This window comes from Phyllopteryx taeniolatus, chromosome 7 (genome assembly GCF_024500385.1).
Source record: "Phyllopteryx taeniolatus isolate TA_2022b chromosome 7, UOR_Ptae_1.2, whole genome shotgun sequence".
NCBI classification, from domain to species: Eukaryota; Metazoa; Chordata; class Actinopteri; order Syngnathiformes; family Syngnathidae; genus Phyllopteryx; species Phyllopteryx taeniolatus.
Window position 1 is genome coordinate 12,603,640 of NC_084508.1, and position 23,703 is coordinate 12,627,342.

At 40.1% G+C, this 23,703-nt stretch overlaps 2 protein-coding genes across 9 annotated transcripts in view; one reads left to right on the plus strand and one right to left on the minus strand.

Moving 5' to 3' along the window:
- Positions 1–1,230: 1,230 nt before the first annotated feature.
- Positions 1,231–13,743, minus strand: creb3l3a (cAMP responsive element binding protein 3-like 3a). 4 transcript variants are annotated; one of them, XM_061780371.1, is made up of 10 exons: positions 13,601–13,743; positions 12,128–12,247; positions 11,781–12,024; positions 10,109–10,242; positions 8,533–8,643; positions 8,353–8,459; positions 5,639–5,707; positions 5,362–5,446; positions 2,907–3,000; positions 1,231–2,025 (listed from the first exon to the last, which is right to left on the minus strand). In XM_061780371.1, exons 1-10 carry the CDS (start codon positions 13,619–13,621, stop codon positions 1,721–1,723), a joined length of 1,290 nt encoding a protein of 429 aa, XP_061636355.1. In that variant the 5' UTR covers positions 13,622–13,743; the 3' UTR covers positions 1,231–1,720. The 4 variants fall into 4 exon arrangements, with proteins under 4 accessions (XP_061636355.1, XP_061636354.1, XP_061636353.1 ...); XM_061780370.1 differs by having other exon boundaries at positions 11,781–12,027; XM_061780369.1 differs by having other exon boundaries at positions 12,128–12,250.
- A 7,737-nt stretch (positions 13,744–21,480) lies between these two features.
- Positions 21,481–23,703, plus strand: part of celf5a (cugbp, Elav-like family member 5a) — a 324,659-nt gene continuing 322,436 nt past the window's right edge. For all 5 annotated transcript variants that reach the window (XM_061778627.1, XM_061778628.1, XM_061778631.1 and 2 more), the window contains exon 1: positions 21,481–21,893. The gene's annotated coding sequence lies outside the window, so the exon portion shown is untranslated. The remainder of the gene's footprint in view (positions 21,894–23,703) is intronic.

Below are 23,703 nucleotides of genomic sequence, written 5' to 3' on the forward strand. Positions count from 1 at the left end.
ATGTTGTATGGGGCAGTAGTGCTACACCCTGTGAAGGAAGGACAGGTCAATATAGAACAGGACAAGGACAGGAGGGGAAGCATGCAGGACAGAGGTAGTGGAGCTCGCTGTACAACTGAAGTGTGGTGGGAGTGGCTATGTAAATTCTAAACATTTTTAGAAATAGTTTGCAAGTGAGGGGATACCCAGGAAGTTTGCATAGTTATGAGTTATTGCAATGAGTGAGTGGCCCCAAGCCAAGCGTATAAGTCCCAGAGGTGAGTATCTGCGGACACATGCAAGCGAATTGACACCGTCTCGCATGCACAAAAACCTTCAGAAGTGACCTGTAATTGCTGCCCCACCCAGTCGAGAGGCGGAGTCGGGCACAGGACCCCAACTGAGAGCGGCCCAGTGGGCGGGACACCACCCACACCGAGGTTTAACCGTTCCTGACCTGCTATCTGTGTCTTAAGAGGTCTTGTATAACTTTGGCCAATCTTCAAAGCCTGACCCTCTCGACAGTGAAGTGTGAAGTTGACTGGCTTGCACCCTCACTTTGAAGTGATCTGTTATAGTTGATCTTAAATTCATTAAAAAATTAAAAATGTGCTGCATTTTGGGCCCAAGTCACACTGCCCCCTTGTCATACTGTCAAACTTGTGTAGTTAAAACAACCACATAGCCTTTCCTTTGAAAGTCTTTTTAGCTTAATGCTAAACAATTCAGAACACCATAATGAATAGCATCAGTGTTGTGGGGTTGTAACCCCTCAAGTAACATATATATGAACACAAATGTCGAAGCAACGTTGACAGATAATATAACCTGACTCACAGGCACATATTCTTTATCCTCTGCAAAGAATGACTAATACGACTGCTGATGAGTTGTAATGTCTCCTCCAGCTCCATGTTTATCCGTATACGTCTGTCATATACTGCCCCAGGTGGCCATGACATGCACGCCAGAAGGAGCAGTACTATGTCCATTGAATGGAAGCAAAAAATGTGGAAAAACTTATTTCCATACATTGTATTTAATTATGTCATTTGTGTATGTTTTCATAAAGTACAATACAGAGCACCAATTGTCTCATAAAAAAACAAATGGCATTTTCTTTGGGGTGGGGGGGTGTCTGGAATGCATTAATGGCATTTCCATTCATTTCAGTGGGAAAAGATGATTTGAGATGTGAGTGTTTTGATTTACAAGCATGGTCACGGAACAAATTAAACTCATATCTCAAGGCACCACTGTACAATGTTTTATTCTTGTTTTATGTCAGTCTTCAGTAAATTCGAACTGGGAGGGACAAATAAACAGCTTGAAGTGAGCACACTTTACCCCTTATTTGGAGAACTGCGTTAGCGGGTATGAGAACAGGTGGTAAGAAATATTTGTTTGAATTGGTTTAAAGTGTGTGGGTATACAAAAATATTTGTTATGGTCTCTAGCGCAAATTTTCCCCTCTGAGTCTGGAACGTATCCCCGACAATAAACGGGGGTCCACTGTAGTTAAATTACCCAGTGAGATTAGACTGCTGGTATCGCTTATGATTTGACGCAAATTGACAAGTAATTTCAGTTTAACAACAGTTCAGTAATGCACACACGGATACAAAAGAACGTGGAAAAATGAAGAAAGGTCAAGACTAGGGATACAGAATATTCATGACATGATTGAAAAAAAAAACAGCTCTAAGAAAAGGATGACGACAATTCAAAGGAATCACAACTTTTACATGCCATCAGCGTTTGGCGGCAGCCTGGCGGAGTGTTTCGGATCCAATGTCACCGTGGCTATGTGGCCGGTGACCGGGTCCACGTGAAAATGCCGCAGGCTTTCCTCCCGGCTGCTGTTCGGAGACATTGCGTCCAGTTCTCGATTCAGTTTCATGTTCCCCATCAGGGTGGTGATTTCCAGTCCCGAATCTCCCAGGAAAGGCCGGTGCACGGGCTTCGATTCGTCTCGGGTGTGCAACGGGGGATCGATGATGTGAAGGATGCGAGAGGCCTCCACGTTCTGCAGGGACCTTGACTGGACTGTAAGAAAGTAAATGAGCCAGCATGAAACGGTTTATTTCCGGTTTATGGGCTGACTTCATCTTAAGCATCCTTGCATACATGACATTAGTAAAGACACGGATGATCAAGGATGAGCTGAGCCTATCACGGGTGATATTGGGTGAGAAGTGGGGTACAACCTGGTCTGGTTGCCAGCCAATCACACCATATTGTATAAAGAAAGCCATTTCCTCCACATTCACACCTATTGACAATTTAGAATCTTCAATTAACCTAATGCGCGTGCTTTTGGAATGTCAGAGGAAGCTGGGGGACCTGGAGAAAACCATCGCAAGAGCGGTGAGAATGCTTGCGTGACATCCGCGCACTGAACCTGTCCACTGTGGGGGAGACGTGCTCACCACTAGAACACAGTACACATTACGATTGTCACAATTTTAGGAAACTGCAATTTTTTTCTTAAAACACGACTGCATTTTGTTGCAATGTTCTTTTCAATGTAGTGTGGCACTCATTATATATTGTAGCAGACCACCGCACAACTATTCTGTTATAAAATTACAGGTTTTCTTTAAATTCGCAGCATTTTTGGTTCATATTACATGAAAACACATTATTGGTTATTAATATTGGTCATTGTCGAATAAATATAGTTCAGATCTGTCAGGGAATTGATGCCCTTTTAATAGTTTGACCAAAAAGCAGTACATTTAAATTTAAAGCAATGAAACTTGGTGCAATTGAAATTGACAGCTGAGAATCTCGCCCCAACAGACCACACATCACCTTTAACGGTCAAGTCGGGGAGGTGTTGGGTTTGTGACCGTCAGTCACTCACAGGGGACTTGGTTGTCAGGTGGGCGCTTAGAGGGAGCGATTTACCGCTTGAGGTTACTCACTTCTGACTGGGCTGAAGTCTCCTTGGCTGACTTTGGTTTCAGCGTAGGGCTTGAGGCTTGGGAAGAGGATTAGGGAGAAGGACAACAAGAGCACCTAAGGCGGGGGATAAATAAATCAAAAGCAGAGGGCAAGGGGGACAGAGAGTTAAAGTATACTGCTTGCATATTTTACACAGAATTCATTCCGAGTTAATGACTGGAAGGACGCCTCAATTAGTCACCCAGAGTCATCCTCTTGGGCCAAATAAATGCCTCCGTTAAATACAAGCCTCTTTTCCAGTCGTGGGAGGTAACAAATATACATGTACTTAATTTGATGTTTAAGGTATCTGTGCTTTACTTGTGTATTTATTTTCCAGACCACGTTTTACTTCTCCATACATTTGAAAACAGTTGTCATCTTTGTACTACTTACTTTTTTTAAATTATTTTTTTCACAGATGACAATATGGTGTAAAAAAAAATTAAAAATGATCTGGTCATATACTTGTAATGTCAGACTTGGTTATTTTTAGCACCTGGGAGACTTCTTGAAGTAGCAACTGGTCTGTGGACATGTCACCCTTGCATGGAAAAACACAATTGTGTGAAAATGCTATGCTAATGGAGACAGGAGGAATATTTGATATGAATCTGTGCCTGAACCCAGTTACTGAATACTAGAGATACTAAAGCTGGTAAGTTGGTATTTTATTATTTTGGTAATCAGTTATTCCATTGAGGTGTGCACGGTGGCCGACTGTTAGCACGTCTGCCTGACTGTTCTGGGCAGGGGTGGACCAGGACAAAAAATTAAAAATAAAAAAATATCGGCGCTGACATTTTTGGCTTAGACTGGCCCTACATAATTAGCGGAGCACAAACGACTAGTAATTTCTGTATGTATTCCGCTAAGGCATTATTATTATTATTATTATTCCAAACAACTAATTATTTTGATGAGGTGTATACAGTACAGTATATATTATGCAGTATGTACAGTATATGTAGTCTCACTTCTCTCTGCTCAAACAGGCTGGCCTGATTAGACACAGAGAGGGAGAGGTTATTCAAATGTAGAAAGTGGTAAATTAAAAAGAATTTAATAATCTACATTAAAAATAAAATTATTTGAATTTACGGGAAAGACTGACACTTTTAAAACCATTGAAACCCTGTGATAACGGACTGTCCCACTAACACTTGCTGTGCCATATTATTTCATTGGGTTCTATCTATTTAGCTCTATTTAGTGTCTTTAAAGTTACATTTTAATTTATGGCTCATTTTCATGCATGACACCAACAAAGAAACAAAAAAGGGCTGGAGTTGGCTTCTGGCATGCTTATAACCAAATAAATAATAGCAGCATCCTATTTAAAAACACACACAGACACTTTTTGCTTTATACAATATTAGCGTTAATCATGACTTTAGAAGTCTATCAAATAACCTTTGTAGAAAGCAAATAAGTAAATTTACTCAACATGTATCGTTCTACCTCCTTAAGTATATTATATTTTAAAGAATGTGTTCTTGGTGTCTATTGTTAACTCTACCACTTATGGTTTCTCTGTTTAGTTCAATTGATTCTTATCAATGATGGCAAATTGGCAATTGATTACTATGATGGCAATTGATATTAATGTTAACTGGTAATACTAATTAATCGATTGCCATTGTTCAAGACAACGGTGTCACTAGGCCTATTTTAGGGAGGCTGAAGTCCCCCTAAAATGTTGTTTCGCCCCCAGCCCCCCAATATGATTTGGTTGGATGTGGTTAGGTCCCAATTTTTAGTCTTAGCCCCCCTAAAACCAATGTTAAGCCCCCATAAACGATATTATAGTTCCCCAAAAATGTCCAGGCCAACAAAATGTACAGGCCACACACTATAGTACGAATTTGCCGGCCACACAATACAGTTTTTCACGGATGAAAAATGGCGATCAGCGCACAGCACAGAAAAACTGCACAATGTGAGTTTAGCTCTTGAATACATTTTGTGAGATTTTCCATGAATTTTATATTAATATGGCTTCAATTGAGTCATTAATTTATTTTTAATTGACAGAATAATGACTTACCCGAATAATCAACAGCAACCACCCTGCTATTTTGTGTACTCTTTTGAAGGTTCCCCAGTTGACATGATCATGAATTCAGTGACTGGGTTCTAACACATTCATATTCATTAAAGCTCAAATTTCAAATATTCCTCCCTCCACATAGCCTCGGGTAGCACACGCTGTGCTATAGCACTGATCAAAGGCCGAACATGGCTTCCATTTAAAAAAGGAGCTTTTATACTTGATTGTGTGTGTTTTTTTTGTGTTTTTTTTTGTTTTTCCAGATGTCTTGTGATGATTGACCTTTATGAGGCTCATTCATATTTTAGCTTGTTGTCAGGATGATTTTTTGTTTTGTTTGTTTTTTTGTTTTTTTTAACTCAGCATCTTGGCACATAAATTCATACCAGCACACATGTCCCAGTCTGGGCCGGCTTGTTGGATGTATTCATGACCAGAGCTTGGAGCCGGCGCAACTGTTCTATCAGTGAACTGTGGAGACAAATTCATGAAAAAAATAATCAACAAAAAAAATAAAAATAAATAAATAATAAAAAAAAAAGTTGTATGAGGGCTGGAAGGAATCACAAAATGTAAAAGAAAAAAAAAAAACTCCTCTGGGATTATGCCACCAGTGCTCATACAGTGATAACAAAAGAGGAGTCATATTTTAAAATATCTTACATGTTACATTTCTCCAGCTGAGATACTTTCCGCTGCAACTCCAGGTTATGTGCGCTGCATGCAGCCATCCTGAAAACACACAGAAATGGTGAAAGTCTAAGCTTGGAGCACTCCCACGCTAGTTGGGGTGCACAGAAATATTGGAAGGTGCGCCATCCAAGTATACATTAAGTACACTACCAATACATGTCCCAGTTCAATTAGGATTGGCGTTTAAATGGTCCACTTCCTTTTGTTGGTCACATTTTGACATTATGAGACCTCGATGACACCTAACAATTGATGAACAGTACCTCATTGCGAGACAGATTCAGTGGGTAGGGAAAGTATTCAGACCCCCTTAAATTTTTCACTCTTTTTTTATATTGCAGCCATTTGCTAAAAAACTTTAAGTTCATTTTCTTCCACATTAATGTACACACAGCACTCCATATTTCAACAATTCCGTTTTTTTTTCTGTCAATATGGGGTGCTGTGTGTACATTAATGTGGAAGAAAATGAACTTAAAGTTTTTTAGCAAATGGCTGCAATATAAAGAATGAAAAAATTTAAACTTTCCGTACCCACTGTATGGCAGGGTATCAACAACATCACCAATTACAGAGGCAATCACGAAGCATCTGTGAACATTAACTGTTTGAGGAACTCACTTGCTTCTTTGATCGTCTTGAGCCTCACAGGCCCACAACAGAATCATTATCAAGCAATCCACACCTCTTAAACAAAGGGGCGTAGCCAGAATTGTTTTGTACGGTGGCCAAACTCAATTGTCGACTGCTGAGGACAATTAACCTCAGGAAAGCGACTGGCCCCGATGGAGTATCTGGGAGGGTACGCCGAGCATGTGCCGACCAACTCGCTGGTGTCTTCACGAGAATCGTCAACCTGTCCCTGTCCCATGCCATCTTCCCTTCCATGCCTGAAGTCGTCCATCGTACATCCCCGTCACCAAAAAGCAAGCAGTGGTCAGCCTCAATGACTGAAGATCAGTTGCGCTAACGTCAGTGGTCATGAAGTACTTTAAGAGACAAGTCTCTCAAAAAAACTGTGGAAAAACTGTCTCACCTGGCCATCTCGATCTCCATCTGCCACTAGATTAAGGACTTTTTAACAATCCACTCACAATTGCTCAGACTTGGCCCCCCATTTCTTCCCAGCTGTTACACTTCGCACTGGCTTCCCCCAAGGTTGTGTACTAGGCCCCCTCCTGTACACACAACTGCTCCCCTATCTATCTCTCCAAACCCTATATCAAACATGCTGATGACACCACAGTGGTCGGACTCAACTCGAATGGAGATGAATCAGCATCCAGAGATCAGATAAGGAGGCTCTAAAATAAACAACCTTAGACTGAACACCACAAAAACAAGAGTTCATTTTTGACTTTAGGGTTAGGGTTAGAGCCTGTTGGCGTGTTGGAGCCTATCCCAGCGATCATCGGGCAGGAGGCGGGGTACACCCTGAACTGGTTGTCAGTCAATCGCAGGGCACATACAAACAAACAATCATTCACACTCACATTCACACCTACGGGCAATTAAGAGTTGTCAATTAACCTACCATGCATGTTTTTGGGATGTGGGAGGAAACTGGAGTGCCCAGAACTGTGAGGCAGACACTCTAACCAGTCGTTCACCGTGCCGCTTGTGTACTACAATGGCAAATAAAGACTGTTTCTATTTTATTCCATTTTCGATCTATTCGATTCAAACAGGATTTTCTCAGAGAGGTGGACGCTTAGCTTAGAGTCACAGAGTGTCATCAGCAGGTTGCAACACAGATACAAAGACGGGAGAGTCACTGAAAGGCATTGCAGTGGAGGTTCTTCAGAATGTATTGATCCATTCATGGATAAAAACACCTGTTGTGAATTCTGTTATTCAGCTCCTTGTTATAGAGAAATGTGAATGTAAAAGTTTGGATATGTTCAAATTGAGTTTGCCTGTAAAGGTTATAGTGCATTCTGGGTTCATCCTGAAATTTCACCTGGAAGTGGAATGTCCCTCGCCTTTTGTGAGTAGTGTATATATTTTTGCCAGTAAGAGGAACCTATGAACCATTTCGGGGGGCCCATAATACGCTAAACATTTGTGGAGCTGCGTGATTAGTGTATCGTGGCGAGTCATCAAACTTCACCAGCATGCTCCGCCCACGTGACAGAACTCAAAGGTTTTCCCATTAGCACCGCCCATCTGGCTAGCATTTCTGGTTCTGATTTGGTATGAATTGGTAAATGTCTAACAGGAGTTTCTTTATATATATATATATATATATATATATATATATATATATATATATATATGTAGTATAGTATAATTGGTTTGACTAAAAAAAATGTACCTAAATAAATGTTTGAAAACAAATATAACTGAACTATACTACTGACCAAATATACTGTACTGTATTTAAAAAAAAAAGTTAACCCACTGTAATGTTATGCACTATATGAACATTTATTCTCGTAACACTATCGGCAACCATCTTGCTACTAAACTGAGAAGGACTGAAATATAAAAACAATAGTAGGGGGCATGAATTACTATAAGGCTCAGTCCCTACTCCTTGTAAATAGCGGGCATTCACTGTACCCAAGCTGACCTAAAGAAACTACAAGACGTTGGCAAATAGTGAGAAACAATAAAAAAAAGCACATTAGTGCTCAGATGCTCACAGGCATGTACTGTAAATGTGACATGTTTGGGAATGTTACCTGCTCTCCAGTCCATCAATGTACTCTTTCTTCTTTTTACGGCTCTCCTGGGCCGACTGCTTATTACGAATCTTTCTCCGTATTTTCTTTAGGATCCTTTCTTCATACTGAATAGAAAAAGGACGAATGAGAGAGGGGGCGTTGCCAGTCTTTTGAATTTTTTTACCTGTAATAACTAACCTTGGTGAGCGGCAATTGGCTCGGCAGACTCACACCCTCCTTGGCAAGTAGCTTCTTCTCATCTTCATTGAGAATCAATTCTTGAACGGACTGTTGGAATGGCTGCGGAGGCTGGCGGTGAGAGGGGAATGCAAATGTGGGAATCTGCAGCACCGCTGTTTGATTACATTTCTTTTCCTACACCTTCCCCCAGTCTCCAAAGGAGTAGACTCTCGCAAGGAGTAGTTAAATTAGCAGGCCAATTTCTGCCATTGTCCTCATTCCACCGCTAACCCTGCTAAAAATTGAGTGTGACAAGCCAGGCTGCATTCTGCCACTCCACTTAATCAATTGCGCTCCAAAGCTTGGATCAATACTTTTCCGACTGTTCTTGTGTCTGAAAAATTAAGATAAATAGGACTTCTAATATTAAGCAAGAACGCTGGGCAGTATCTACTGATAGTAGTACTCTTGTTTGTCTGTGACTTAATCTTACTCGGGGAAAACAGCATGGGAATGATGAGAACGAGCGACATTTCACTTTTAACCAAAGTTTATGAGCGGAGGTTGAAAATATAGTTGGCGCTGCATCATGTGTACTTGAAGAAACGTCTTGCTGAAGTCTGAGTCGATGTAGTGGCGCAAGCTGTAAATTACAACGTTGATCCGACATGAAAGAATAATGCAAAAAGGCCATTTAGTAAAACTGGGGGATTTAAAAAGAAATTCAGGGTAGATAAAAAGAATATACAAATGTTTTACAAACCGACTCAGGGGTGGGTGTCAGAGGCAAAAACAAGACTCAGTTTCAGCCTTTGCCTCACTCAATCTGACGATATTGAATACTTATTGCGATAACAAAACATGGCTGTTCTTGTTAAGCCGTGCTTAAAACATTCAAAGCTAGAGTGCCAATCATTCTTTAATCTTAGCTGATTTCTGTTTTATGATCATCCAAGTGTTGTTATGTAGCACATCCACTGCATATAAACTTGCTTTAAAATGTGACACAGCCAATTATTGCATAAACAGTGACTAAGCAGCTGCTCAGTGATAATCTCCACACTCACATGGTTTTAAAATCCCATCTGGATTTTTTTGTTGGCCTAAAAAAGTAGACATGCTCTAATTAAAGTCACGATATTAAGGATTACCATGTAATCTAGCCAATGGCTGCGAGAACTAAAAAGACTGCCAATGACATCATCTAAAGTCAGATGGTTTTAAAACCCTATCTAGATATTTTTTTGGTAGATTTCAAAATGTAGACTTACTCTAAGAAATTGTATGACATTATATTATTAACATGTAAACTGGCCAATGGCATGATCAATGACAAAGAAGCATCTCAATGATGATTTGCTGCAATGTCTCTCCTTGCTTACGCACAAAGAAAGTGGAGTGCTGAGTTTACACGTCCTGTAAACAAAAGCTTCAAAGTAGATTTCCATTTGCACTGGAGTGCCGGAACCCATCGAGGACCCCTGCGTGCTTGCTTTGCTCATACACATGCTCAAATGTCAACGGGGTATGAGTCAGAGCAGGACATTATCGCCCCATGATGCTTCCATCGCCCACCCAATTTTGTCTGACTTACGGGTTCGGCCGTGCCACTCAGCAGCAGATCCTTAACAGTCAGAGCGGAGCCAGAACACAGTGGCGCTCTGTTTACGTTCGAGGAATATTGTGGATATCTTATCCTGTCGGCGGGGCGCTCGACCTCCCAGACGTCTTTACAACCACACACACACACAGGAGAGAAAATAATAGATACTGATGCATATACAGACACAGTAGTGAAAATGCAAACAACTGTGTCTTTATTCGGACAGTGTGGTGGATCAACATAATCAATGCGTTGGGATTTCAGGGTAAAAAAATAAAATAAAATACCTTGCCTCATTTTGGGGAAGGTAGGTCGCAGATTTTGATTTGACTTTATAGTAGGCTAATGTGTTAATTTAAAAAAATCATAATTTGCTGATATTTTGCAACTGTAGAGTATTTGCAAGCAGTGACAGGCCTTGCATTTGGTACCTGGTACCCACTTAATACCACCACCAATACTTTACTTGAATCCAGTCAAAACCACTAATGCTATACAAAATGCAATAAACATGACAAAAACATAAACATAACATTTGAATAAAATATGAAAGACTCACCAGGGAGTCTGATGAACAAATGTATTCCTGTAATATGTGCAAATTGCTATAGCCGTTTTTTGCTCATTCAACTTCACTGACCAACCAATCAGAGGATGAAAAAAAAACCCAGCGTTCTGGCCCTGTGCGGGCAAATTTGAAATCGGATTGGTCAAAGAAACAGTCCAATTACAGCACACAGCACTCGTGATTTTGTGGCAGATGAGGTTGTCATGGTAGCACGTCGAGGCTGGACTCTGATTGGAGCTGGAAGCAGTGCAGCCAAGTGAAATGTAAAGATAAAGAGAATAGACTGCTGGGAATAAAGAAAACATTTTATGGAACCAATATTTGAATTTAGGTTGTAAAGAGGCTATTGCTTGTGATAGTGTTAGGCCAGCAGAGAAGGCATTAAACTTCACTTCATGACACTTTTTGTCATTGCATTTTGACTTATTTTTAATATTACAACTTTTTGTCTCAGCATTATTTTTTCTTGTCATATCACAACTTTTTTCTCCTAAGGTTATGACTGTTCCCATATCATTATGAAATTACTCTGGAACAGTATGCCATTTTTCTTATAACCTCACAGGTGTATTCTCGAAGAAAATAGGACTTTAAAACCTTAACAATGACAATGTTCAACATTGGCCATATGGTTCAGTCAGTGGTGGGACGTACATCTATTACCTGGGCCTTCAGTAGGGACTTACTCGGCTTCCTCCACCTTCTAATACAGGCGCTGTTATGTCACAATTATTAAAAGCATAAAAACTATACAAAAATGTGCTACAACAGCATGTAACTTTGCCACATACATCATATGGAGCAGTTCAGAAGAACATGCCAAAAACATTTTTAAAGACATCTCTAAAATACATCAAACTCAATAGAAATGCTAGAAATGCTGATTATCAAATGTATGAATGTGTACTTGGCTACAGACGTGTTTTGCTCATCAAATCCGGCTGGAACAAGTTTTGCTCTGACCAACCAATCAGAGGACGGTAAAATGATGACATTATTGTGGCTGTGATGCGACTTTGACATCTGATTTGGTTAAAGAAACTGTTCCATTGCCATTCTAAAACAAAATAATCAGTCAATTGATGAGTGACTTACTGGGTTTAATGGGCACTTGGGCCTCCAAGGCTGCCTTGGCCTGCGACCTCAGACCCAGACAATGAAAATCGGCGGGGGGGCTCTCGGGTCGCTGAGGGCTATCCATCTGGTCCGAGGGTGGTTCCTCACTGATCCCGCTGTCGCTCGGCGAGGGGGACCAGAGAGGCGAGCCCGACGCTGATTCGCCTCCACTCAGGAGAGCGTTGATGAAGTCGGCGTCGGCCTGTTCAGCCAGCTGGAGCATCTGCTGGGGTGAAAGTTGTTGTTTTACACTCGACAACATGCTGATATGATGGCGCATCTAGAAGAATAAGTGCTCTTTGCAGATGATTGACAGGCTTACACACATTTGGTTCCTGCACGGGCCAGTGTTGCTGCTGGTTGTCACATTGTCCCTCTTCCTCGTGCCGGAGGATTCCATCGTTTTGATCAAACAGCCAATCGAGCAGCTCCATGCCATCGTATGCCTGCTGTCATTGTGACATTTACTCACAATTTGTCTCCTTCGTGCTTATTACAGCCACACAAAGACACTACATTAGGTCACCTTTACAACTCATCGTGAGCCTCCCTGAACACAGCCAGACAGACAATCACTGAAGACAATGTTTATTATGGTGAGTAGAGGCTGGAATTGCAGGGTAATTCATGATAAATTTGTGATCATTTGCCAACGATTCCAATGGTACCATGATATCAGAAGATCCAATACAGGAGTTATATCAAAGATTCAAATTCTGACAGTCCTTTTCTGATTGAAACTATAAAAGGGGCATTCATTAAGCAAGAATATTTTTCTTTCCCTAGATGGAACTGCAGAGTAACCCGTGTTACGTTATTATATTTTGTGATAGCAGTGGTATCACAATATCACATGAGCCAATAAAAGAGCTGTACCTGAGATTCTTCCTTTACAGAGATAATAAGACACAGTTTCGAATGACAATCACATAAAGATACGTAGTAAACAATGTTTATTTCAGTTGTAGTCATGTAGTTGTATTCACACAGTAATATTATATCGCAATTTTGCATCACAACATTTTGAGCTGCTTCAGCAATTGCATTATGAGAACCCAAACAAATAACCTACTGTACTAAAAAATCAAATAATGATGCTAGATTTTGATTGATGCTGTCAAAAGAGTTTTATTTTGCCAATGGTACCATTAATATTACGCTATCAAAAGATCCAATATAAGAGCTGTACTAAAATTTCGCATTGACCTATTATCAGAGAGGTAGTCATTAAAAAGCTGTATTATATAAATTCAAATAATAATGTTCAGTCATCATCCACAGTCAGAGGTATTCATTGAACACTACGCACAATATTTGGCTTGTGTTAGCATTATTACTGCAATATTTTGAGACCAATGGTATCACAAAGTGAGATCATCATTAAAAGAAGCTATATAAGAAATTCAGTCTCTACAAACATTATCAATAGTATGAATTAATAATAGGGTTTTTAGTAATTAATTGGAATTAGTATCAAAAATGTAATTCGGTGTTACATTTTACCAAATGTCTGGTATGTACATTGTAATAAACGTGTCATAAACATGAGTCATTTCTGCTTTAATTCTCTTTCTAAATCGAAGATCAAAATCATAATACATTTTTCACTCTTGTGTATCTATATTTTATGGTATACTTGTAGAGAACACAATACATTACATCATGAAACCAGTATTTCATATAATCTCATCCCTATAGTTAAGATATTTAAGCTGTAGACTTTGCTCTTTCTTACCAATCTTAATTGTTGAACAGAACCAAAAACTAATATTAGATTAACTATGTATTGACCTATTTACCTGATCCGGGTAGTGCTCCATATTTTCCCTGCTCGGGTGGCAAACCAAGGAGGTCCCCCAACACGAAAAATCCCAATCAAAATATGCCGTTTTTGGAGAAGCTTTGTCGCCGAAGACTTTCTATTGAATCACTCAGCTGCTCTTGTCGGGTCCAAAGTTGAAACTCCAACACAGCACACCCAGCTAGCCAGACAGCTTGGCTCCCATTGGCTCAGACCAGATAGGACCTGACTGGTAGCTTAAGCACACAACCACGCTGCTATACATCTGAAGAGTGTATAGCTTGATGTACTGTAACAAGTTTTGCAGATGTCAAAGTCTGTTGCTTCTTTTATTTCGGTAGCTTATTGACATACGAATAGCCTTTTGACTTTTGCCATACATTTTGGAGACAAAAAAATAATAAAAATGCAATGACCATGGTCCTAGTAAGCAGTGAACCGTAGCACTTTGAAAAGTAAAACATATCAAATCATTATAACTTGTATTATTAGTGATTTATAAAGACACTTTGTGGGAATAGCAGATTATGATTGGAATTGTGCATTCGTGAACCTTGTGGGAATAGAACAAAGTGTCGTTTGATGGTGGTAATCAGTGTTGAGGGTGCTTACAAGAGAGCTAGAGCACAAAGTAGGAGATAAACATAATCAATGTGTTGGGACTTTAGAAGAAAAAAATTGCTTTGTCTTGTCGCTGCAGATTTTGATTAGTTAGGGAAAAAACGAATCATTTGCTGGTTCATTTAAAGGGAAGATACAGTATTTTGCCAAACCAACTTTTTCTAGTATTTGGGATGCAATATTGTCTCGATGGTGCCCCAGTAAACATGTGAAATGTGAATAAAACCGTCCATACATTCCTGATTTCCAGACCTTTTTCTGCCGAGAGGCCTGAAATAAGGTCATTCGAATTTCTCGAGCTTCTCTACGTCACTAGAGCAGATCTCCGCCTTCCCTTTCTGCTCCCGAACCAGCGGTGTCAACATAAACACGTGTGCTCTCACAATTGTGAGTGCAGGAGTCTCAAAAAATTATTATTTCAAAAAAAAAAGGGGGCAAACGAGCAACATGGATCAAGCAAACTAAACCAAGTCCCACAACAGATAACCAAAGTAACAAAAACACTTGAATAAACCTAAAACTGGAAACAAAACATGACTGGTAACCAAGACGTGGTACAGACAGTGACAATGACACCTAACATATATATAAATATCGGCACGGTGGACAACTGGTTACAGCATCTGCCTCACGGTTCTGAGGACCGGAGTTCAATCCCCAGCCCCGCCTGTGTGGAGTTTGTATGTTCTCCCCGTGCCTGCGTGGGTTTTCTCCACACACTCCGGTTTCGTTCCACATCCCAAAAACATGCAAGTTAGGTTAACTGACAATTCTAAATTGCCCGTAGGTGTGTATGTGAGTGCGAATGGTTCTTTGTTTGTATGTGCCCTGCGATTGGCTGGCAACCAGTTCAGGAAGTACCCCACCTCCTGCCCGATGATAGCTGGGATAGGGTCCAGTGAAGAGAAGCGGCTCAGAAAATGGATGGATGGATGGATGGATATATATATAAATGTAATTGCTTTTTTCATGGCTCCCACTTCGGCACCTCCGCCTAATTGTAAGAAAACCTGAGGTGGTGAAATGTTTTAACCACATGCACAAAGTGGTAAACATTTTTTTTTTTTGTAACCCTATCAAAAGACAAACAGATGAATCAACAGCCTGACAAAACAGTGAAGCGGGAAAAACATAACCTCCTTGGCAGAGGTAGAATTTAGACGGAGCAAATGCGTGTTTCCACATTTAACTTGAGAGCGTTGCCAGAACACGTAGGAGGAGGCAGCAGCAAGTGTCACCAGGTGATATGAACATGGAGGTCATAGAATAGGCCTGCAATTAAGTGAAAAACAGGAATAACCAAGATGTCTCCGCACAAAGTGAGAAGTCACAGTGTCATGCCTGGACTAGTCAAGCCATTAAAGAAAAAAAACCATTACCTAAGTGCTTTATTATGTCCTAGAAGAGGGTTCCAAAGGGCTCTGCAACAACTGCATGAGCTAGAAATGAAAGCAGTGCTTTTAAATGAAACCCCCAATTCAAGTACATGTGCACTTTCTTGTTTGGGTTTCTAGCACTAAGACATGAAAACAAATTCTTCTCCCAAAACATCATAACACTCCGTAGAAGTATTTTATTATGTTTAAAGTTTTCGTTTTTCCAGTTTGAGGTCAGTGTACGTTGTAAACTCAGGTTTTACTTATTAACATTAAAGCAAGTATCACACCTCTCCAGCTCAATGTTAAGCTAAGCACTCTGGGTGGCCTCACTTCACTAAATCCCTTCCCTCTTGAGTCTCGAGCCAAAGCCACATCCCTCTCTGATGTGCACGAGATCATGCACTGTAAACAAGCCGATGTTATCCACGGTTTCTTAAAAATCAAAAAGAGGTATATATGTGTGCAGGTCACCGCACACATGTTTTGCTCGTCAAACTTGGCTGTTACGAGTATTTTTTTTGCACACTCCCATTTAACAGAAGCAGCATCAATTTTAAACACCTACTCCGAGGAACCAAACAAGGTTCCTTGGATCAGTAATTCCCAACCACTGTGCCGCACTTTTTCATCAGGTGTGCCATGGGAAATTATCCATTTTCCCTTAATTGGTCTGGAAATGTTATTGTATTATTTATTTACTGCAAATAATGTATCGTTGTTCATGTGTCTATGTAGGTGACGTTTCCCTAAATGGAAGACGGTGCAATTAACCTGTGTATCCCCCAAAAGACACCAGAATACTGACTTTGTGATCATCTACAGTAAATAGGCCCAGATGTCATTTTGAGTAAGCACATTTGTGAGTAAAATGAGACAAGATCATCATTATTTCAATATACATTCTTTGACATTTTTGTTTGGTGGTATACCACGGGATTTTCCTCACGTATGTGCATTGGCTCAAGAAAAGTCGGAAAAAGCTTTAAACATTGCCTCTTCTTCCACATCTCAAACACCAAATACGATCAAATATATGAGTTGGGTGATTATTTGCGCTTCATAATCGAGCTCCGTTCAGTGCGGCGTTATCATGGACTGTGTGTGCGAGGCGGTTTTTCCCCGCAATGCATCTTGCACTGCATCCTGCGCGCTTATTCCCTCCGAGACGGCTCTCCTTCCAAATGTGAGGTGAGCAGGTTGACCTCAAAAAGTGTGAAATATTCATTGAAAGGTGTCTAGGAGGAAGCTGTCAAGCAATTTGACTTACTACAACACGATTTACAGTGCATTTACTGTATGGCAGATGTCTCACTTCCTGAGGGATTCCTGACGGTAGCTAAAGGACAAGGGGAAATCATGCATAATGACTCCATTGTTAGCCTGGCTGTCGATGATGACTTGATGTGACATTTGACAGCGAGCTCCCAATTCGCCATCAGAGCATCACTCTCTGTGTCGTTTCATCCCAGATATGTAAAATGAAGGTCAAACGGCAACAGCCTCCTAATTAAAAGTTGGGATACAAATATGCTAACGAGCCTTTTGGAGCCTCTGGAAAACAACATCACACCGAGATGTAGAGATGCTGAGACGCAAATGCCATTTATTACCCGAAATGCCAGTCTGACAACTGTGGCGCGCTGTTAAGACCTCTCGGATACGATACTTTTACGGGAGAGCTCCCAGCCGGTCATTCGGAATTGCATCTGGCTTTACTACAGTATGCATTTTAAACAATTTATGAACAATGTACACTATGTACCAATAGCTAACACTCCACTTTTATAATACGTTCTTTGTTTCATCTTTGTATTGCAGTTTGTATGTACAGGCAGCACAGTGGACTAGTGATGAGCACATCTGCCTCACGGTCAAAAGTTCCTGGATTCAGTTCCTGCGGTTTTCCTCCCACAACCCAAAAACTTGGAAAGGTTCATTAAAGACTCCTAATTGTCCAATGTGCGAAGGTAAGTGTGAATGGTTGCTTGTCTATATGCCCCTGTGACCAGTTCTGGGAGTACTCTCATCCAAAGTTAAGTCAATTTAAGTTTATTTATATAGTCCTTATCACAAAAGAGTCTCAAATGGCTTCACAAACCCACAGTTCATAAAAAAAAACAAAAAAACAACAACAACATCCCCTGGTTTAGACCTCCCATCCGGATTAGGAAAAACTCATTTGGGGGTGCTGGGTGCGGGGGGGGGGGGGCTTTGAAAAGGGATTACAGATGGAGGGATCCCCTTTCCAGGATGACCAGGCTGCAAACGATGCCAAGTCGGCAACATTTATCACATGATATGATGTTGTACAACGTTAATCTAAATAGCGTGAGTCCATTTCATGAAATGAAGTACCGGAGGGAAGTGGTCATCAGGACCAGTCCTGGTCAGTCAATGTAGAATCCTTACAGCAACAGCCTCGCTTCACTCATCGCCACATGGCACCTTCTCGGAGGTGAGGAGGGAAGAGAAGCAGAAGTAAAACAGGCCAAAATCCAGATGTCAAGAGTTGAGGTAAGGCAGTCACAAGTCAGCTCGAATAGGCTCCAGTTACATGACATGACAAAATCATACAGTAAATATTATTTGATATCATCTTAAAAATGCAGGCCTCTTCTCAAATAATTGCCTTACTTCTAACATATGCATACTACTCTCTTCATTTCAGCACATAAACACTCCTGGTCCCTATACTGTATGAGGAAACATAAAATATATATATATATTTCAAGTAAGACTGATTACCACTATATTTATCAACACCTTGCAATCATTCTTGTAAGCTCGCTGATTCTATTTTTGATAAAGCTGCTCCATAAATGTCGGGGGGTGAAAAGACTAAAAATCTCGTACACCAACAAGATGGTGTCGTGGGAGGATCACTGCAGCCGGTCGATGCGCTCATTTGCATCAACTCTCTCATGTAAGTTGGCCTCAACTTCAAGGCTGAGCAACTTCTCTGATACGTGTGATGTCACACACGGTAAGAGTCTCAGTGTTGGTGCTCAAAGAAGTTCCTCGTACTGTCAGAAAGTGAAAAAGTTTCTGGAAAAATAAGTTTAAGGCATTGCTGAAGAGGTGGCACGGTGGTTAGCACAGCTGCTTCACATTCCTGAAGTTATGGGTTTGAATCTAGGTTTAAGTAAATAATGCTGTAAATGTTTGTTACTTAATGTAATTAAGGGAAATATGTGTATGTTTCATATCACATCAAAAAAAGTAACATCCTCTGCTGGTTATGTAGAGGCTGAAATTTGAGTCTACTCTTTTGTCAATAATTTCTATTCACAAAAAAATAGTTTTAGTTAGTGCATTTCACAAGCCGGCAAATTTTTCTCAGGGCTTATTGTTATGGATTCAAACATGAAGCCCGTTGAGTTTCAATTTTATGTAATCCAAGATGGCTAGAATGCTGAGTTCAAAAGACCGGTTGGTACCTCTCGACTGGTGACTGTTTTTTTTCACATAATTTTATTTTCACTTATACTTGTATTTTCTATCATATTGATTCTGTACAAAGGAGTGTTAGGGTCACACTGAAAAGAACTAGAATAACTGCTAGAACAACTAGAATAAAGGTGTTGCTTTTTTTAGCTTTCATTTTACAAGAATATTTGTTTTTGTTTTAGACAATAATATATTAATATCTAATATATTATACAACTTCCTCCCACATCCCAAAAACATGCGTGGTAGGTTAATTGACAACTCTATATTGCCCGTAGGTGTGAATGTGAGTAAGAATGGTTGTTTGTTTGTATGTGCCCTGCGATTGGAAAATGGATGGATGGAAAAAATACAACGGTGTTCTTGTAAGATTTTGCAGTTTTTCCTAATTTGTGTTTTTATTTGGATTATAATATGTATTTCTTCCTCAAAAAAGAAAACTTTATTATTTAAGAAATACAACTTTATTCTTATTATATTATTCCCCCTCAAAGAACTACTTATTATGACTTTTTATTTTAAAAAATATATGCTGTACTTGACTCTGGTGAGATGCCTTTATTCCTCTAAAAGAACAACAATTTTTGATATAATGACTTTATTCTCATAGTAGTCTTCCTTAAAAAAAAAAGAATACAACTTAATGTTTGTAATTTTATGCCTCCTTAAAAAAATTACTTATTTTCTTGAAGAAATACAATATTCTCATAATATTATGATTTTTTTTCCTTCTAAGAATAGTTTTTCCATCAATTTTCCTCTTGAATAAAAACTTTATTCAAATAGGATTACTATATTTCTTTTTTTCTTTATTTTTGGAAGATTCTGACTTTATTCTGGTAGCATATAGATTTTTTTTCCTTTCTTTTTTTTTCACAAAGACTTTCTAATTCAGTGATAACCCATTCATGATAATAAAGTTATCCGGTGATCCAGATACATGACGTGTTTCAAGCGATTTCCCTCACTCCTGTCACAGATTATTGATTTGTCTATAAACACTTTCAAATGGTGACCTTAGGTGATAATTGAACTACATTGAACAACTAATATTGAACATAGTTGAGCATATTGGTGACACAAAAACGCAACAGGAGAGGCAAGGCTTTGCTTTTAAAACAGGACAAGCAAATCCCTGCTGTGTATTGAGCTGTTTTGTTGCATTGATTTGGGCCACAACACCCATGTTGTTGATGTTGCCTCCTCCACTGACTGTCTCCATTCATTCGGCAATAGTCTACAAAAGAACTATAATGGAGTTATTGAAAAACAAGAATCTTTTTTTTTTAAGGACTATTCAGAATTTTTCAGAAGGGTCAAATTACGTCATCCAGTCCAAATTGTCACATCCCTCATTTATGTTTGCATGTGAAACATTGTTCGTCAGTAACCTAGCAACCTGAGCCACATATTGTTGTGCCTCTTTGTGGGTTATTTGTGGATAATTTGAGCTGGGACATTGCCATTGAAAAAAAAAAAAAAGGATTTTCTTTCAGATTTTTGCACAAAAAGTCGTAAATCAGTTATAAATCAGAAATAAATGAAATACACTCAATCTTTGCTTTCCTAGGATGAGTAATTTCATCACAGTGCCACCTACCAGATCAGGTCGGGCACTGCACCTTTACCCCAATGTCGCTGCCAAAATGTTTTATTTTAATATAAGGGATAGTAGTACTTCTATTCCATAACATTGGTGGTGCAAATACACACATTAAAAAAATAGATCTAAAATATAAAATCCCTGTTTTTTGTGGATTGGTATTTTTCATCAACCTGCGACCTGCATGATCTATTGGGGCACTACCCCTCTCGCCTCGGTGTTCGTTATATCGCGGTTCGCCTATTGCGGATGCAGTGCAACGCGGATTTTTCGAAATCGTATTCATCCATCCATCCATTTTCTGAGCCGCTTCTCCTCACTAGGGTCGCGGGCGTGCTGGAGCCTATCCCAGCTGTCATCAGGCGCGGTACACCCTGAACTGGTTGCCAGCCAATCGCAGGGCACATAGAAACAAACAACCATTCGCTCTCACAGTCATGCCTACAGGCAATTTAGAGTCTCCAATTAATGCATGTTTTTGGGATGTGGGAGGAAACCGGAGTGCCCGGAGAAAACCCACACAGGCACGGGGAGAACATGCAAACTCCACACAGGTGGGGACGGGGATTGAACCCGGGTCCTCAGAACTGTGAGGCTGACACTCTAACCAGTCGACCACCGTGCCGCCAAATCGTATTCATATTGCTGATAATTACATATTTTTTAAATTGTCGTGGTAAATAAGCTTTTTTTTTTACCTGCCAAATCATGGAGGGGGGGACAAATGACAATTTATTGAAACATGGATTACAAAGAATAAAAAACCTGTACAGTCCAGTACAAAAGCTCAGTTGTGCTGAGCACTGATAATTCCGAGTATTTATGAACTCATCGCTTCTCCGTGCCTGTGGGCAAAACCGAGAGAGTTTGTTGACTGTGTATGTCTCACGGTAACCGTGTTTCGTTACGTTATCGATAAATGTGAGATAAATGGACTGACGTCTCGCTGTTTATCATTGGAAGACGTTACAATACTTTATGTCAAGCCCTACAATGCCGCCCAAACAAGTTATCTGCTAGCTGGCAGTTAGCGGCGGAGCAAGATGCTAGCAAGTAGCAGCTATCTCGCAGTAAAGATGGAACTTCTCGACCGAGTGAATAAAAGGCAGATCGGCACAAAGTTTATGTCTGTCCGTAGCCATTATGGCATAAATGAATCTTCAGTCCGCTTCATAAAGAAGGACGAAAATAATATCTGCCACAATGCTCTTGCCGCAGTACAATTGGCATCAACTTTAATGGTGAGTACCTTCATTTTAAACATTAATATTATGTATGTTTAAGACTATAAAACGTGTTTAAGGGTAAAGGAAATGTTTATGAGTACAGTAGAGTTTAATAAGAGTAATGGAAACATTAATAAGTGTGGGACTGGAGAGATTCATATAATTTAAAATATGTAAAAGAAAAAAAAACATGGATGCTACATCGCGGAATTTACTTCGGGTTCGGAATCTAACCCCCGTGATGGGTAGGCATGTGTCCATTCCATACCATTGTATTTGGTCACACACAACTGATGGATAAATAAAATGAAATCCCTATCTTTCTAGGAATTGCATTTTTGTTACAGTGCCACCTACTAGATGTGGCGGGACACTGCCCCCTTTTTCCGGTGTATAAAAAACCCCCCACAAAAAAACATGGTAACACGTGAATTGAAGTAATTAAAAGTAAGTAAATAAATAAATAAATAAAAGTCTGAGACAAGTCCAAGACCTTCAAAATGTGGTCTCGAGACTGGTCTCAAGACTAAGACCAGTCTCGAGTGTTACTACACTCGTGTTTCGGACAGTGGCGGATCATCACCTAGCCTAGCTACCAATTCATGGGCAGAGAGGTTTATTGTGAGGGTGGTAACTATGTACAAATTTTGACTGAGTTTCAGAACATCTCTCTACAGGCACATTTTCAGAGAAATAGGGCGGACAACAAAAGATTAGTTTGGTTTTGGAATTTCACACTTGATGGAAGGACAGGCGCTTCATAGACTCAAATTATGTTTAGAAGCAACTAAAAAGTCAATTTCAATCCATTTTCAACACCACTTATCCTGGTTAGGAGCCTATCCCAGCTGACTTCGGGGAAAACGCAGACTACACCCTGAACTAGTCACCAGTCAGTCGCAGGGCACAGAGAGACACGGACAACCATTCGCACTCACATTCACACCGTCACTGAATGGGAATGAACCCACATTGCCCGCACCAAAGTCATGCGAGTGTACCACTACACCATCAGTGCAAATAAAAAGTCATTTTTTTCATAATCAGTCCCCTTTACAACGTGATGTATTTCTGACAGCTTTGACATGGTTGGCACAACTGGTATGTTTTGTCACAGTGCTAACTGTTGGATCGGGTGGGGCACTGCCCCCAATAAAAAAATTGCCACCAATGCCTTGTCTTTCTTTGAGTGGATCTGGATGGATGTTGTGGCTAGTTGTCATTCAATTCTGGATAAACCTGAATATTCAGTGTTAACACCCCGTCTCCACTGTGCAACGCTTCACTCTCCCTAAAGAGTCCACAGTGGCATTTTTGTGCGCCCCAGTTTTTCTCGAGTCTTTTCACGAATAGGCGAGTTGCTGCGATCTGTTTCCGCCGTGGAGGAATAGCTTTTTGGCCTGTAATTGGCTTCTGTCAGTCGAGAGCTGGTGCTGCAGCTTCACATCACCACATTTCAAAGGGAAGTCAACTTGATGACACTTTCATCTGCTGCACCCAATTTCCTTGGTCTACCAGTGTATTCCCGCTCGACCTTTTTCCCAATACTATCACAGATGAGGAGGAACTTCTAAAGGTTGATACAGTGGCTGTACATACAGTGGCGTTTCTTGCCAGCACAATTCATTTTGTGGGTATGAGTTAGGGCTGATGTTCATACATTTATTGTGCAAACACAGTCATGTTAACCAAGATGAAATGAAAAGAATGAGGATGAAGTGTGACAGAAGCATAGCATAGGATTCTCTTGAATTGTACAATATTTGAAACCCAACTTCGATTAGTTGATCAGGCTTTTCCCACTCTGTATATAATCTGTATATAC

Coding starts and splice junctions, on each gene's coding strand:
- creb3l3a (XM_061780368.1), bottom strand. CDS start 13,621: ATGGAGCACTACCCGGATCAG. Junction 12,251..13,600: donor TGGAGCACTACCCGGATCAG/GTAAATAGGTCA, acceptor TCACAATGACAG/CAGGCATACGATGGCATGGA. Junction 5,447..5,638: donor CAGCTGGAGAAATGTAACAT/GTAAGATATTTT, acceptor TTGTCTCCACAG/TTCACTGATAGAACAGTTGC.